Genomic DNA, 16,751 nt, shown 5'->3' on the forward strand with positions numbered 1-16,751 from the left:
TTTGTCTTATTTAAGATATTTGCACTAGAAATTACACCAAAGATAGTTGGACATATTTTGTGTTTTTTCAGTGTGGAGCCGCTAAGCTGTGGCATATTTTGCTTATGTCTCTGGCCGGCTCCCTTTAAGGCTTCTAAACTGCATCTTAAATTCAAACAGAAGTGATTCAGATTTCCAGGTTTCCTTTTCCTTCTCCAAAGCAACGTTTCCCCCCAAACGCTCGCAGCTGTGCACTGTGGATTTATTGGATGTGCAAAATGTTGCAAGAGGCAGTTCAGGTGACAGTGATGCTACACCGTGATGGGCTCGTGTGTGTGTGTGTGTGTGTGTGTGTGTGTGCAGGATGAACCTGGACCGCTTCGACAAAAACACCAAATAAAAACACAGTGACGTTTCCAGGCTCCCTAAACAGCAGACAGTCACTTTATGTACAATAGAAGCTTCTTCATATATTAATAATCTTCGTTTTTTTCTCCTCCGTCGCTGCAGAGTCATTCTCTCCCGTTTGCATTTATAGAGCTTTTAATATTTACAGTATAAATTACTACGCAGTCCTGTGGCAAAAATAAATAAAGGGAACGACCGTGGCTCTGTTGCATGATGAAGCCGAGGCTTTGCTGAGGAAGAGGAGCAGAAAGAAGGCGGAGAATTCGTCCTGAACGCTGCAGCATTTAAATCCAGCTCAGCCTAAACGAGAAACGCTCAATCAGAAACAAAGATGGAGGAGAAAAATATAAAAAAACCCAGAAAAAAATGATCCCAAAGTCACTTTTTAACCGTTTCTCGTCAAAAACATGGAGAAAAAAGAAAGTACACCCTCTTTTAACTCTCCAGACTTTTATATTCTTTGTGGAGAGGAAGCTGGAGTTCCCAGAGAGAACGCTGAGCTGCACCGGGAGAACATCCGAACTTCCACAGAGAGAAAACTATATGTGGAAAAACTAAGTACACCCCTTGACCTAACTTCATCTGATCTCAGTGGAGAAACTTTGAGATTTGTTTCAGCAGAACTGCAGCCCAGAGCATCACTCCTCCTTCACTGTGCTTCATGTTCAGCATTATTTCATTTAACTTCAGCTGAAAACAACAATAATAAAAATTAAAAAAAACTATTTTGACGATTAATTAGATTTAAAATAATTGGCACATACTGCAGATTTTTTTATGAACCACCAAAGATTATTTTATACAATATCAGAAATACATTAAAATGAAAATAAGAAAACAAACATTTTGGAGCCTAAGATCCAATAGCAGAATTCTTAAAATTATTATTTTTAGGAAAGGATGAAAATGCAGCTAAAAAAATACTCTAGAAAAAATCTGTTCTATCCATCCATTTTCCTGCACCCTTGTCCCTCAGTGGGGTCAGGAGGGTTGCTGGTGCCTCTCCAGCTAACGTTCCAGGAGAGAGGCGGGGTCACCTGGACAGGTCGCCAGTCTGTCACAGGGCAACACAGAGACACACAACCATGCACACACACACTCACACTTAGGGGCAATTTGGAGAGGCCAATTAACCTGACAGTCATGTTTTTGGACTGTGGGAGAAAACCGGAGTACCTGGAGAAAACCCACCATGCACAGGGAGAACATGGAGACTCCATGCAGAAAGACCGGGAATCGAACCCAGAACCTTCTTGTGCAAGGCAACAGCTCTACCAACTGCGCCACTGTGCAGCCCCTAATATTTTGAATTAACAGATTAATAATTGGATCACAAATGATTAATATGAGATCTTTTTTGTTTGTTTTACAGAATTTGAACAATGTTGAAGCTGAAAAATGATTTGAGGAATTCTGGGTAGAAAATATTTACAGAAAAATATGTTTTTTCTTGATCTTGAATCCAAAATGCTTTTACTTTTTGTACAGTTTTGACTTATTTAATGCTCTGACTGTGTTGTTCTTTAGGTAAATATCTTTTTAGCAGTATACTATATACGTCAGTTAATGATTAATCAATTACTAATGTTAGTTTATTTCAAACGTTGATTAATCACCATGAATCCGATTAATCGTTTCAGCCCTACATTTGACCAAAGTCGTTATTCCAGAAATCTTCAGGTTCAGTCAGATGCAGTTTGGCCAACTTGACTCATTCTGCGATTTCTTTTCAGGAACAAGCGACTCTAGAGCCATCCAGTCATGAACTTTGACCTTTAGCATGCTACCTGCAGCCTGTAGGGTTGAGTTGGACATTCGGGGTTTCTGTGTGTTGAGGGATTTGAATTTGAAGTGACCTTACAGCTGATTAAAATGTTTTCCACTGCTCCATCGCTTCTCTGCATTTGATTAGCAGCACCAAGCTGAAACACCTATAAACAAAGGGTGTACTTACTTTTTCACCACACAGATTGTATATTTAGGATTCGTCTTTGTGTAATAAATAATGACAGTGTTGAACCTGATGTGTTTCTCCCCTTCTGATGTTGGATTTAAGTAGTTAAAGAGGGTGTACTTTCTTTTTCTGGTGTCTGTGTTAGCAGTCAGTATCTAACCTGCAGTACGCAGCAGTCAGGTGTTTGGACAGTCAGGGGAAATCTCATCTGGAAGATGTTCTCTGCATACAAACGGCTTCCTCCAGGGATAAAACTTCAAATAAATCTTTACGTCTGAAAGGTTGCAGACTTCTACAGATCCAACTTATAGTAAAAAGTTAAAGTTTTAAGCACATTTACAACATAAGTTTAAGCATTTAAAGGATTTCAGTCATAATTCCTGGATGGTTCCTGTTGTCAGAGTTTCACCTGAAATCTCTCTGACTCCCGTCTGCTGCAGGTAAGACACTAGCAGCTCCAAACTATTCTACATAACCCCGTTTCTCTAATACCGACTTGTAAGTTTTGCATAAAACGGAAATAAATATGAGATTTTTCTTCAGAGAAAGTCCAGGAGTCAGGGTCAGAGTTTCAGCGATCAGAGACGCCGAGGGTTTGGTTCTGGTCGTTGGCCCCAAAAGGAGGTTTAAGAAGAGGAAGGAGGCGTCGAACAGAAGAGGAGGAGGAGGGATGAGTGCAAAGCTTCTCCTCCAGCTATACCACCGTTCCACTGGGAGAGTTCCCGTTCTGTGCTGTCAGGTTCTGAAAGAGAGAAAACCCGAATCAGCTGCAGATCGGACATAAATAAAGGCCTAAACTTTTATTATTATTCTTTAATTCCTTGTTAAACTGCAGCCGGTTCTGCAGACATCTTATAGAAAACAATTTGAAATATAAAAGTCAAAACATTTCTAGTAAAATTGTCTACAAAAAAAGTGTTGGAAAAGTAAAATATTTGCTAGAAAAAATTTTTTAGATTAATGTCAGAAACTTTTTGAACAAAAAAAAATAGAGAGAAATTTGAAAAGACTTCAAAAATGTTTGTAGAAAAAAATCAAATTTTGAGATTAAAAATTTTCTAGAAAAAAAAAATCAAAATTTCTGAGATGGAAAAGTTGAAAATTTACTAGAAAAAAAAAGTCAGATCTCAGAAATTTTGGAGAAAAAAAACAAGAAAATATCTAAGTTTGAAAAGTGAAAAATGTCTTTAAAAAATTACAATGTTGATCTTAATCTAAGAAATGTTTGAGTTTCAAAAGTTGAAAGTGTTTTACTTGTTCTATAAAAATTGAATCTGAAAACTTCAATTTTTTTCTGGCAACTTTTTCTAATTTTGAAACTCAGAAATTTTCAAGTTTTTTCTAGAAAATATTTTTTTAATGTAAAATTTACTCCAGTTTTGATCTACAGCGGCTCTAATGCTCTGTTAGAATCTCCACTCCTCAAGGGAACATTTCCAGTTTCACATCAGATCTGCAGGAACCTTCAACTGGACGCCTGTTTGGTTGCAGTGTTTGGTCGTGAAGACGTACCGCCTTCCCCGGCCGCGCCCAGGTGCAGATCAGGCCCTCCTGGCAGGCCGTGATGATGCAGTCGTCCATGAACACCAGGACGGTCAGCCTCTCGTGTGCGATCTTCTTGCAGACCAGCGGCTCCAGCAGCGGCACTTCGTGCATGCGGGGGCAGAGCGTGGTGCCCAGCACCTTGGCGCCGTCCAGCCGGTTGCTGCGGGGGGCAACGTTGATCTTGTCGTTGCTCTTGCTGATGTTGCCCAGGCTGTGGTAACGCTTGTGCTCCTTCTCCACGCCGCCGCTCCCGGACTTGTCCGACTTGCGCTCCTGCAGGGACAACGTGGCGAAGCGGCCGATGCTGAAGGGGGCGCTGTTGCCCCCGCCGCCGCTTCCCCCTCCTCCGCCGCTACCGCCGCCGCCCTCGGAGGCGCCCGGACCCTTGGAGGCATTCGCCACCGCCGGGTGGGGCAGGGAGTTGGAGCGGGACAGGGAGCGGGGCAGCGGCAGAGGAAGCGTCGGCGGGTTGGCGCTGCCGGTGTTGGCGCCCGGCGGGTGATGGTGCCCCTCCACGCCTCCGATCCCGCCGCCAGAGCTGCTGTTGACCCCGCCGCTGCCAGAGTTGGGCAGCGAAGGGCCGAAGGTGTTGGTGAAGGCGCGGGACAGGGGCAGGCGGGGGTACAACACGTCGTCCGTCAGGTCCCACAGACAGAACTGCGTGTCCTGACCCACCGAGCCGAACCGGTACGTGACGGACGGCGAGCCGCCGCCTTTCGAGCTGTGCCGCGAGAGCCGCGACAGCGTGCTGCTCGTCCGCACCCGGCCGAAGTGCGTGGAGTTATTCTGCGCCCCCTGGTGGAGGTCTTCCTCGCTGCCGCTGAGCTCCATCGGCTCGTCGTCCTCCAGCGAAGTGGTGAAGGGGTCGAACGCCACCACGTTGACCCATGACTTGTGGCCGTGGCCGCGCGCCACCACCCGGCTCTCGGCGAACGACCAGACGGTCACCAGGTCGTCCTCGCCGCCGGTGGCCAGGTACTTCCCGTCGGGGCTCCAGGAAACACAGAGCAGCCCGCCGAAGTAGCTCTTCATCACTCCCTGCAGCTCCATCGAGTCGAAGTGGAAGACGCGCAGGCAGCCGTCCTGACCCACGCACGCCACGTGGACGCCGTCTGGCGAGAAGGCGAACTCGTTCAGGCCGCCCTCGCCCACGGCCCACCGCAGCAGGGGGTTGCGCGGCGTCTTGCTCTTGCAGGCGTAGACGGCGAAGCCCTCGCCCTGCCGCAGCAGCGAGTACTGCGGAGCGGTGGTTCCACACGGATGATCCACGTTGTACAGGTAGAGGTGACCGCTGGCGTGGGAGGCCAGGAACAGGTTCTCCGACTTGGGCAGCCATTTTAGGCACGTCACCTTGGATTTGTCGATCAGCCTCTGGAAGACAGGAAGGAAATACCACTAAGTTTGTTTGCTATGAAAATACACACAGATTAAAGAGTGAAAAGTATGTAACTGTTATTTCATAAATGTTTTTTGGGAACCGTTTATGCATATAAGATGTGACACTGTAATGAACAGGAAGGAGTCTTTGTAAATGTTGTCATGAAGTGTCATCCAGAAAATGAAAAAGTTTTAGTTGATTATTTCACTTCTGACATGGGAAAATGTCATGTTATCAGTGAAATAATCAGCCAATGGATCAAGTAGCTTTTGGCTTTTAATTAAGGAATTATTGACTTAAAAAAAGCTCATATTTCATACTGAAAAGTTACTTTTAAGTTACTATTCGCACTAGAAATTAGACCAAAACTACTTGGTCAGATTTAGTGTTTTTGCAGTGCAGAGTCTTAAAGGGGATTTTGACCTTGATCTGTCAGTGGCTGGTCTGAAGAAGAAGCTTCACACTGTAGATTTCATAAACTAGAAATCTATTAGAAGAACTAGATTTCCTCTAAAACAGAATCCATGCGACAGAAGTCGTACCTCCTCGTTGAAGAGCTTACTGGTTTCCTTCTTGATGGGGTCCAGGTACTGGACCTGGCCGGCGGAGAAGCCCACGATGAGCGCCACGCTCTCCGCCGTGGCCGAGTACTGGTTGAAGTCGTGACACGTCGGCTGGGTCCCCTTGTAGATCCTCTTGTCTATGGGTTTACTGAGGTCCACGGCCTGCAGGGCAGAAAGGTCACTGAGGTCAGACTCCTGGCCACAACAGCTGCAAAGCCACTGACCACAGAGCTGTGAAAATAAATTAGCTAATTAAAAAAAAGTTTTTGCTCTCGGAAATAATCCAAATAAATCAACTAATTACATGATAAATAAAAACGATCTCAATAATTTCAATTTGCATGACTAATCGTTTTCCTCTTCCTGCTAAAAACTGGATGATAAAAATCTTCAGTCTTCAGCTTTGGACTCTTATTTTACAGAAACTTCATAATTCATTCTATTTCCTGTTACTGTTGTTTTGTTTATTTATTTTAGATATTTAAATGTCTTCTAGTTCCAGTGTTAAATGTTCATTAAAAATTTAAAGTTTATTGATTAGTGAGAATCTGTTCTTGCATTATTATTATTATATTACGTGAAAATGGTGTCAAAATAACAATATTATCATTTATTGCAATAACTTCTTGGACAATTTGTCATCCAGTAGCCATGTTTTCAGATCAGGTCTAAGGATGAGGTGATTTTTCTGTCATATAAAAATAGATGTATTTTACAAAACTGCAGTGGAAATACTTTCAACAGCTGGATGCTACCACTGGCAGAAATGACGAAGAAGACAGGAAGTGGTAGGACGATGATGGTTTGTTTCTTCAAAACGCAGCATACCTACAGTAGCTGCTCCCAAGTAGGCGGGGCTTGTCGCTTCCACACCTGAATAAACATCGAGGTCTCCTTTGATTGGCTGATAGATGATGAGTGCTATGGTTGAATGATGGATTTATCTCCTGCGGAAAAATTTTTTTCTATTGCACTTTTGCAAAATAAGTCTATTCCAAAACGGCTGAAAAACCACCTCATTAAAAGCATTAAAAGCTTTTAATCAAAATTGCAGTGTTTCAATTTAGCAAATTTATTTTCTTCATATAAATTTGCTCAATTTTAGGGTTAATGGACACGCAGTTTGTGAGAGCTCTGGTGGAGCCAGCTGCAAAAACAAACCATCGTCCTCCTGCTACTTCCTGTCGTCTTCTTTGTCGTTTCCACCAGTAGTAAGATAAGGATGTTGATCACGTGACTTGTGTCACGCTAAAAGTGTTCCCATTACAGTTTTCCACAATACTAAGATAGATAGATGTAATTCAATACGGCCGAAATAACCACCTCATCCTATAGCGCAAAAGTACGGAGCCCCTAAGGGGACATGGAGAAAAAAAAGGAAAGAAATCCCAACTTATTATCTCGAGATCCCGACTTTCGAGATAATAAGTCGGGATTTCTTTCCCTTTTTTTTTCTCCATGTCCCCTTAGGGGCTCCGTACCAAAACCTTTAGGAGTTTTTCCTAAATTTTCTTGTATCCATTAAGAAATTTTAATTTTCTATCTTCTGTTGCGGTTCTTTTAAACGCAGCCAGTGAGTGAGTTTGCGGGGAGTATTTCAGCTGGATGCTCGCTTCCTGCTCCTCCAGCATCACCGGGGCCCTCCTGCAGATTCCTCGGACTCTGCATCCATTTTGGTCGCCCCTCATCCAGGAGGCCCCGCGATGAAAACTGGCTGAAACTCGGCGCCCAGCAGGTTAGCAGGCTGGGCTAAAGCGGCGCACCGGAGGCTCACCTTCTTGATGTTGGTGTAGGTGTAGAAATACAGCTCCCTGCCGATGTTGAAGCACACCCGCTCCGACTCCTCGCTCGGGTCTTCGGGCTGCAGCTTCACCATGGAGACCCGGACAGGCGGCAGGAAGCCCGCCGGGGAGGAGTTGGCCGCCGCATTGGAGGAGGACGAGGCTGCGGCGGCCCCGGGCCCCTGCAGCAGCCCGACCCCTGCTCCGGGGATCGGCCCGGGTCCTGCGCCGGGCCCCAGCGTGGCTCCGGCGGTCGGGCCCCGCGGCAGGCCGCCCCGCTGCTGCGAGTCGGAGAGGGTGAGCAGCTTGTAGAAGCCCTCTCTGGTCCGGAACTGGGATTTAATCTCATTGATATCCTTCAGAGCGCCGCCATCTCCGGCCATTTTCAGTGCAAACGACCGCACAGGAAACACTGGTTCTGACCTGGAAATAAAAACACTGCGATGGGAGTAAAAAATAAAAGAAAACAACCGAATCAGGACTGATGGTGATGGAGGAGAGCAGCAGCCGAGCTCAGCCAGGCCCGCTCCACACCCGGTCCGGTCCGGTGCATCCTACAGCCGCGCCGCCGCCGCCTGCAGCCGAACCCCGCGGAGGAAGCTTCTCTGAGCCGGTGCGAGCAGCAGCATCCTCCCGCTGGCTTCCAGTGCGTGGAGTGCGTGAGGCGCGGTGCGTCTGCTGCTGCTGGTCGGACCTGGCACTGCGTCGGTGGTCCGAGGGAGGGCGGATAGAGACAAGACATCCGGGCTGGGTCACCCAGTGGCACCGAACCGGATCAGCTGGGAAACCCGCGGTCCAATTAAAACACATGGATACAATAAAACAACAAAAACCACGGCGCATTAGGGCTGTTGATAGGAAAAAAGAGTAAACGTCCGCCAAAAAATATCAAATTTTCTAGTAAAGCGAATATATGGAAAGTCCAAAATTTGACAGAAAATAATTTAAGAAAAAAAACCCGGAAATTTCTGAGTTTGAAAAGTGAAAAAATTGCTAGAAATCTTTTTTTTTTTGACATTTTGAGATTAATCTCAGAAAATTTTGAGAAAAAAAACTTGGACCTTTCTGAGTTTGAAAAGTCCAAAATTTCCACAAAAAAAAAAAAATCCGAATTTTTTTAATTCAACTTAGAAATTTTCTAGAAAAACTCAGAAAATTTCTGAGTTGCAAAGGTTGAAAATTTGCTGGACAAAACTCGAAAATTTTGAAATTAATCTCCAAAAACTTCTACAAAACCTTTGAAATTTGTGAGATCCAACAGTCTAAAAATTTGCCAGAAAAAACTCGAAAATTTTATTTTGCTACTCTCAAAAAACATTGAGAAAAAAACGTGGGAATTTCTTAATTTGAGAAATAAAAAAATGCCAGAATTTTAGATTAATCTCATAGGTTTTTGGTTTTCTAGAAAAAATATTTGCAATTTCTGAGTTTCAAAACTTGAAAATTTGCTAGAAAAAAATCTAAATTTTAGAGTAAGAAAATTTTGAGAATATTATCAATTCCTGGAATGTGGAGCTAAATTGGAGCTATAAATTTTGAAACCGAATTTTTTAAAAAAGAGATTTTAAACTGAAAAAAAGAATTGAAACTGAAAAACATTTAAACTTATAAAAGTTCAAAACTACTATTCAGATTCAAGGTTTTTTTTCAGCTTTTTTTTTTTTTAACAAACTTTGTGGTCCTAATTTAGCTCCATACGGCTCCTCTCCCATCCCTTGAAATGACACCCAGCCAGCCTCATGTTGTGTTATTTACCTTTATTAGAGTGTAACGGCAGTAACACACACACACGATGCAACACTGACACACAAGCTCAGGTCACACAACGCAGCACAGCAGCTTGTTTGTGGAAACGTATGGAAGCCATTTTGTCAGTCCCTGCAGGCTGTGATCAATAACACTGTGCAGGAAGGAGGCTGCAGTCGGACCTTCCTTCACTCGGTTTCAGGGTTTTCTCAGTACTCTGGCGTCTCAGAGTGGAAAAGAGCATAAATAAAGAGCAGGCTCCCTCTGACCGAGGGAGAAGAGCTGCAAACAATCTCCTCGTGTCGTCGCTTCCTCCTCTGCCTCAGGATAAGATACAGGGACAGTCGCAGCAAATGTTCAACAAATGTTCTGCCTGCTGTTTTTTGTCTGTTTTTTTATTTCCAGGTGATTTCTGGGAAACAGGAAGTCGTCGCGGCGGAGCGTCAGGGCAGCAGGACGTAGTTCTCAGCGACTTCCAGAAGATAAAGGTTGGAGAGTCTGAGCTGGTCCTCGACTTGACGCGTCTCCAGCACCACCATCCTGCAGGACAAAACAAAAGATTTAACTAACTAAAACTAATTAACACGCCTCATTCTGCAAAATTCAAACACTTTCCAAGGTGCGTTTTCAATCTCTGCAGATAAAAACAACAAAAATGATCTAAAAAGAACACAGTTTCAACTCACTATCATATTAACAGTCTTGTGAAAATATTCTGGGTAAATTAAAATGTAACAAAATATATTTATATAGAAATGCCAATTTCAATAATGTTGCTGAAATGGAAGACAACCTTTATTTCAAGAGCAAAGAAACACAAAATACAGAAAAAGTCACAAAAAAAACAAAGAAAAAAAAAAAGAGTTCTTGCTAAATTTTCTGGCATTTAGCAAATAGAAATAATTTTTGTGATCCCAACTGTCCTAAAATAAGAAAAGTTTATTCCGATTTAACTTCAGACGGTGAGAAAAAAATTACATTTATTCAGCGCATGAAAATATCTGGTTTGAACCGAGTAATTTTATCAAAATTTAGGCTTTTAATCAAACGTTAGATTTGCACTTTATTACAAAACTGAGCAGTTTGAATATCAGGAACTTTCAAGGATTTATACAGAAATCAAAAACTTTCCAAACCCTGAAAACACAATTTTCAAGGATTCAAGCACCAATATGAACACTGAACTTAAAATATGAAGACACCCTAAAATATCTTGTGTTTCTTTTTCGCAATAAATATTTAAAATCAAATGAGAACAATACTGTAAAAAATAATTAAAGAAACAGATGAAATGCTCTTTGAAGGGGAGATATTATGTGTTTCCAGGCAAACAGAGTCACTTTATAGCACAACCGAGTTATTAAGTCGCCTTCAGTTATTATAAAAATGCTCAGTGGGTTCAGAAAGTTTTCAGAGCCCTTTAAATTTAGCTAAAATAAAAAAAAGCTCAAATAATTTCCCATGAACGAACTCAGCGTCTTGACAGAAAAACCCAGAAATGTAGAACTTTCTGCAAATTTATCAGAAAAGAAAACTAGACTATCATTGACATAAACAGAAACCAACATGGCCGCCGTCCCTCACTGACTCTATGACTTGAGCGAGCAGCAGGTGAGCAGCCTACCTGTCTGACTTCACTATCCTGTAGATCTTCCTGTGATCCGTCATTTCGTCCAGAACCTCAGTGAAACCTTTCGTTCTCCTCTGCCAGCCGTGACGCCAAACTGCCAAAAGTGTGTCTTCAAAATACACTGCAGGCAAAAATGTACTTTTAATATGCTTGATAATTATAATCGTTCATAATGAAGGAGTTCAGAACATCTGCATGGGACTAACAGGAGGCCATTCAATGAGAATAATAACAGTTAATCATTCAGTTGATCAGTATTTATCAGCTGATTGATGGTTTTTCCTCACCTATAGATTCAACTTCATGAGAGAAAATGGTTTCCTGGGGTGGATGTCGGTTCGTCTTCAGCTCTCCTTCCAGGTTGACGACTTGAACCGACCCTGCAGAAAAAGCAGGAGTTAAGACGCTACAGAGGCGGCAAACGGAGGATCTGAGGATCTACCCACCAGAGTTCACACAAGAGTGAGAAAATAAATGAAAAGAGGAAAAAGAGTAAAAAAGAATGAAAAAATTATAAAGTGGAAAAGAAAAATATAGAAAACAAAAAATAAAGAAAAAAGGAAAAATTATTTTAAAAAAAATAAGAAAAAGTGAAATAAAAAGTAAATTAAAGGAAAAATCAAAATTAAAAAATAGAAAAAAGGATAAAAGAAAAATAGAAAAACAGGAAAAAATGAATAAATACAGAAAAGAAAATAAAGTAAAAAAGGACAAGAAAGAAAAAAAATAAAGATAAATAAAACAAAATAATTTCAGGTAAAACAGAATAAAAAAATAAAAACAATAGAAACATTTGAGGAAAAATGATTGAAGGAAAATACCTGACAATACAAACAAAAAAGAAAAAAACCCTAAAACATAAAGAAAGAAAGAAAAAATAAAATGAAGAAAAAAGTAACAAAGAAGAAAATACTGCGAAAGATTAGCCATTTTGAGGGCTATGCAGTACGGAGTGCCGTAAATTGCCGTAAGCTGGTTGTTTGGGTAAAAAAAGACTAATAAACAGATTCATAGAAGCAAAAACGAAGGATATTACATCAATAATTGCATAATGTTACTTCTAGTTTTCCCCCATTAGTTACTGTTTTTATTTATTCCGGTTTTTGTTATGTCGTTAGTGTTGCTACGGTAACAGTGGGACTTACGGTCCATGAGCACCAGCAGCGAGTTTCCGTCCAGCTGGTTGACCTGGACGACGTCGGGACAAGGCTTCTCTGTGGGGACAGAAACGGCGTCAGCGACTCGACGCAGTGGCTGCTGGGAAACGCCCCGAGGGGAACGGCGGCTCACCCATGCCGGAGTTGAAGAACCAGGACGTGTTGGAGTTCAGGTTGATGTATTCCACGCTGACCGGTGCGCTGGGGCTGCAGCCGCGCGACACGCCGATGCACACCAGGGGGTACTCCTGCAGCGGCGGCACCACCATCTCAAACACCCGCAGGGGGCTGGGCAGCGGGAAGTCGAAGTGCTGCAAGGCAGGGAGACGGCGTTCACTCAGACATTCACTCGATTAATCGATTATTCAAATAACCTTCGACTAGCTTGCGATCGATTAATCGTCACACTGCGAAAACAAAATCTTTTTTTGCCGATTTTCACTTGAAATGAGACAAAATTGACTTACAAGGAGGCTTTTCACATAATCAACATGCATTAATAGGATTTACTACTACTTTAATTACACTGCTTATTAATAATATTTACTGTATTCCTCATTTTTATTCCTCAGTTGCAAAGTGCTTAAAAAATAAACATTTGTAAGTATTTTCTACCCAGAACTCATCGAGTAGTAGTTTCAGCTTCAGCTGGTTCAAATGCTGTCAAAATCTCCTACTAAGCATCAAATCATTGATCAAATTACAGATTAGCTCTTCGCTGTATTGATGCTAAGTCGACAAAAAGGGCTGGACTTTTCACGTTAATATTTTTTAACTGCAGATGCATCCTTTGCTACAAATTATCAAGTGTTCACTAAAGGATTGTTATTTTATTGGGTTTTAGGCAATGAAATGTTTATTTTCCTATTTGAAAAAATATTTTACTAAATTTCTAATACTGTATAAAAAGGTGAAGTGGTTCAATAAAAAAAATATGCAGAATGAGCCACATTTAAAAAAAAAAATCAATTAATCGTCAGAATAAATGATTAATCGTCAGAATAAATGATTAATCGTCAGGATAAGTGATTAATCATTAGAATAAGCGATTAATCATTAGAATAAACGATTAATCATTAGAATAAGTGATTAATCATTAGAATAAGCGATTAATCATTAGAATAAACGATTAATCATTAGAATAAGCGATTAATCATTAGAATAATAGATTATTAAAATAATTGTTAGTTGCCGTCCTTGTCTGACCTTAAAGGAAACTTTTCTAAAAGTCGTATTTTTACCCTCGTTAGCTCGTCTCCTGAGTTCATGTGGTTCATTTTTAAAAGCTCGTACCTTGATTAGCATGAACTTGTGCATCGGCTCGTACCACTGCAGCAGAACCACGCTGGCGTCCAGAGCGCAGCAGAGGAACAGGTTTCCCCCTGGAAAAACAAAAACAGCTCTGGAGTTTTAATCTGAAATCCGTCTTTACAGACACTTAAATAAAAATAAAATCCAGATCTCTGTGCACTGACGCGGGTTTTCCTGCTCACCGACTGCGCAGGTCTTGCAGCCCTTGGTATCCGGTATTTTGCTCGTCACCGGACATTTTCTAAACAAAACACAGTTTTAGCGAGGCGAATTCTTCCATCTTTTCGCTGGGAAATGAAACGGCGGCTGAAACAAAGCCCCCCGTTACCTTGACAACAGCCTGTGGGTCGGTAAGGGAACCATCCGCTGGTCTTTCCTGGCCTGTTCGTATAATTCTTTTAGTGAGTGTGAGTGAAGCTGCGACGATTTACCTGGAAAACAATCAGTTTTATTCAGTTTTAGAGGAAATTTCCTTTAACAAAATCCACAAAGTTCAGCTGAAAGGAGCTGAGGCTGCAGCTTTGATGGTTAAAACCCCTTAAAGGCTGATTTCATTTATTTAAATTCTACCAAAATGTTATTATTTATGTATTTGCTGTAAGTTAATTAGAGATTAGAAATGGGAACATTTCACCCACCATTAGGGTAAATATAGCTATGATGCTAATTAGATACACCAGACACTTCAGGAATGAAAAACCTTTTAATCCCAGTTTATTAATTATTTTATTGATGCTTTTGCTCAAACAAAATGTTGAAATTGAGTCAAATTCTGTAAAAATATTCATTACAGTGTTTTAAATGCGGTGTCTGTACAGTTCCAGCAGGACTTTTGAAATATGAAATCAGTTTTATAAAGAGAATTTCAACATATATTTTTGAACAATTATTGGTTTTAAATACAGCTAATAACTGAAATATCCCTTTGCTGCTTTTCTCTTACAGAAGTTTTTTTTACTGTTTCAATTTAAAAAAAAGAAGTTTTTTATTGGGGTATGTACTTATACAATAACTTTATTCATCATTATTTAGATATTATTTTTGTAATGTCCTTTGATTTAAGGCATCATAATCAGAATACATTCACTGAATTGACTATTTCTACAATTATACTGATTCTTAATGCTATATGCTGTATTTCTTATTTCCATTCCTCAGATGCCTAGAGTCACTAAAAAGCTTCAAACTCGAAATCAGAATAAATTTAGAATTATGAATTGTTTTCTCTATTTTAAAGCATCTGAGTTTTCTAAAAAAGCTTTTATTTATCGTTATTATTATAAATGACTGGTAATTTTGGTTACATGTTGTCTATTTTAATATATAATAAGTTGAAAACATTAGCAAGCCTATACACATAAATATATATATACATAAAATTTAGCTAAGGGTTAATTTTATTTACTAAAATGTTCTCGCCCGTTGTTAATGTCCATGAACTGCATGCAGTTCACAGTTTGACCACCAGATGGAGGCAAAGCGCTTCCAACAGAATGAGCGATTATCAAACATTTTCTGTTTGAAAGTTTTTTTAAGTTTGTTTGTTTGGGGTTTTCCGCCATTTTGTTTTAACTAATTTCTCCTCTGTGTTGTGGCCAGCTGGGGAATTTAGGAATTGTATTTTTTATTTTATTTCAGGTAAGATTTTCACTTGGCATTTTTCACATTTTTGTTTATTTTAGGCTCGGAAACCCTGAAATATTTTCTTTCTGTTTGTAAAACCCTGTGAAAAAAAATGAATGATTGAGATGCTAAGTTGATTATTTTATTCAATGGCTTCACATTTAATTTATAATTTATTGCAGTAAGTAAAGAAAGGTTTAACAAAAAACTACAATCAATACTACTAATCATAATAATAATGATGACGATGAAAAAGTTGGGTGAAAATTAAGGGATGAGCTTTTAAATAAACAAAAATTTTTTTTAGAAATATTCATATTGATGTCTTATGTATTTTATTTATCACTGTAAAAATTAATTAAATGTAATATAGAAAAAAATAATATAATTTTACTCATCAAACAAAAGATATCAGTAAATATGTGTTGTTTAGCAATGGAAAAGCTTAAATGCTTATTGCTTATTTTAATAGTTCAAACACCAAATATAACTTAGTGTGCTTAAATACACACTTTAAACTCCACAAACAGAAAAAAATAAATTAATTTGATTAATAAACTGAGCTTAATGCACTGCTCTTAAAAACGTTTTTTATTTCCATGTCTCAGATGCCTAGTGTCGCTAAAAAGCATCAAACTCAAAATTTGAATTATTTTATTTTTTCTCTTGCAAAGCATCTTTGAGTGTCTTAAAAATACATATTGTTGTTATTAGAAATAATGTTGTTAGCTGTTGTAGAAAACATTAGTAAGTTTGTCTGATTGAATTTAAATGATATTTTTGTATAAAATTCCTGGAGTTGACACGTGTTGTGAATTCCTGCTGCATAAATCAACCAAACTGATCTGAGTTGAACAGCTGTGATTATCCAGCTCGTTATTTACCTGACACAGACATGAGGACGTTGTTGATGGTGTAAACCCAGGAGCATTTCCCAGGATATAACTGGAAGAGAGGAAACAAGCACCAAGTTCAAACATCTGATTCGGTTTAAATGTTTGGCATTTAAGGCAGACCGTACCAGCTCCATGGTCGCCTCGGAGCCGTTGAGGTTCAGGGTGTAGATCCCCTCCTCGGCCCCCATGATCAGGTGCTGCTCTGCAGGACGAAGAGGAGGAAGAGGAGGAAGGTAAACATTTTGGGACATACAAACATCACCTATGTTCTTAAAGGGCCGGTTGGCCAGAAAGCATTTCTAAAACCCTCTAAACTGGTAGAATAAAACAAAAAGCTGCGTTCAGTAAAGACTTATTAAAATTAAATTTGTTTAGACTGGAGAGTCCATCTTTGATTTCATAACTGTTTAAAAAAATTGTATTAGTACTTATTTAATAACCATTCATCCTTATTTATATAATATTTTCAAAATACATTCAATGAATTTTCAATTTCTACAATTATACAGATTTTTAATACTATTTGCTGTATTTCTTTTTTCCATTCCTCAGATGCCGAGTGTCGATAAAAAGCTTCAAACTCAAAATTAGAACAAATTCAGATTTAATAATTTTTTTTCTCTTATAAAGCATCTTTGAGTCCTAAAAAGCTCTATATAAATTTGATTTATTATTATTTAGGGCTGAAACGATTCCTCGAGTGATTCGAGTACCTCGATTATTAAAACTCCTTGAGGAAAATTGACCTGCCTCGAAGCTTCGTTAATTTATGTTTTATCA

General features: G+C 40.0%; 2 protein-coding genes across 5 annotated transcripts in view; both read right to left on the minus strand.

The window, feature by feature from the left end:
* LOC103475215 (WD repeat-containing protein 20) lies at nucleotides 1-8,594 on the minus strand. Of its 2 annotated transcripts, XR_535308.2 has the most exons (5): nucleotides 7,602-8,594; nucleotides 5,807-5,989; nucleotides 3,854-5,257; nucleotides 2,502-3,083; nucleotides 1-687 (listed from the first exon to the last, which is right to left on the minus strand). XR_535308.2 is itself a non-coding variant. In XM_008426662.2 (4 exons), the coding sequence occupies exons 1-4, from the start codon at nucleotides 7,989-7,991 to the stop codon at nucleotides 3,036-3,038; spliced, it is 2,025 nt and encodes a 674-aa protein (XP_008424884.1). In that variant the 5' UTR covers nucleotides 7,992-8,594; the 3' UTR covers nucleotides 1,642-3,035. The 2 variants fall into 2 exon arrangements, 1 of the variants encoding a protein (XP_008424884.1); XM_008426662.2 differs by lacking the exon at nucleotides 1-687 and having other exon boundaries at nucleotides 1,642-3,083.
* Nucleotides 8,595-9,350: 756 nt separating this feature from the next.
* The window catches only part of map4k1 (mitogen-activated protein kinase kinase kinase kinase 1), a 51,162-nt gene continuing 43,761 nt past the window's right edge, over nucleotides 9,351-16,751 (minus strand). For 2 of the 3 annotated variants that reach the window (XM_008426664.2, XM_008426666.2), the window contains exons 23-32: nucleotides 16,097-16,173; nucleotides 15,960-16,020; nucleotides 13,781-13,883; nucleotides 13,617-13,693; nucleotides 13,435-13,523; nucleotides 12,275-12,452; nucleotides 12,130-12,198; nucleotides 11,272-11,364; nucleotides 10,979-11,105; nucleotides 9,351-9,894 (exon numbers count right to left, since the gene is read on the minus strand). In XM_008426664.2, coding sequence (XP_008424886.1) covers nucleotides 9,798-9,894; nucleotides 10,979-11,105; nucleotides 11,272-11,364; nucleotides 12,130-12,198; nucleotides 12,275-12,452; nucleotides 13,435-13,523; nucleotides 13,617-13,693; nucleotides 13,781-13,883; nucleotides 15,960-16,020; nucleotides 16,097-16,173 — 971 coding nt within the window. In that variant the 3' untranslated portion in view covers nucleotides 9,351-9,797. The remainder of the gene's footprint in view (nucleotides 9,895-10,978; nucleotides 11,106-11,271; nucleotides 11,365-12,129; nucleotides 12,199-12,274; nucleotides 12,453-13,434; nucleotides 13,524-13,616; nucleotides 13,694-13,780; nucleotides 13,884-15,959; nucleotides 16,021-16,096; nucleotides 16,174-16,751) is intronic. The other variant, XM_008426665.2, reaches the window with a different exon arrangement.

This window comes from Poecilia reticulata, linkage group LG13 (assembly GCF_000633615.1).
Source record: "Poecilia reticulata strain Guanapo linkage group LG13, Guppy_female_1.0+MT, whole genome shotgun sequence".
NCBI classification, from domain to species: domain Eukaryota; kingdom Metazoa; phylum Chordata; class Actinopteri; order Cyprinodontiformes; family Poeciliidae; genus Poecilia; species Poecilia reticulata.

Coding starts and splice junctions, on each gene's coding strand:
- LOC103475215 (XM_008426662.2), bottom strand. CDS start 7,991: ATGGCCGGAGATGGCGGCGCTCTGAAGGATATCAATGAGATTAAATCC. Junction 5,990..7,601: donor CCTACACCAACATCAAGAAG/GTGAGCCTCCGG, acceptor TCTGCCCTGCAG/GCCGTGGACCTCAGTAAACC. Junction 5,258..5,806: donor GTAAGCTCTTCAACGAGGAG/GTACGACTTCTG, acceptor CCTGTCTTCCAG/AGGCTGATCGACAAATCCAA.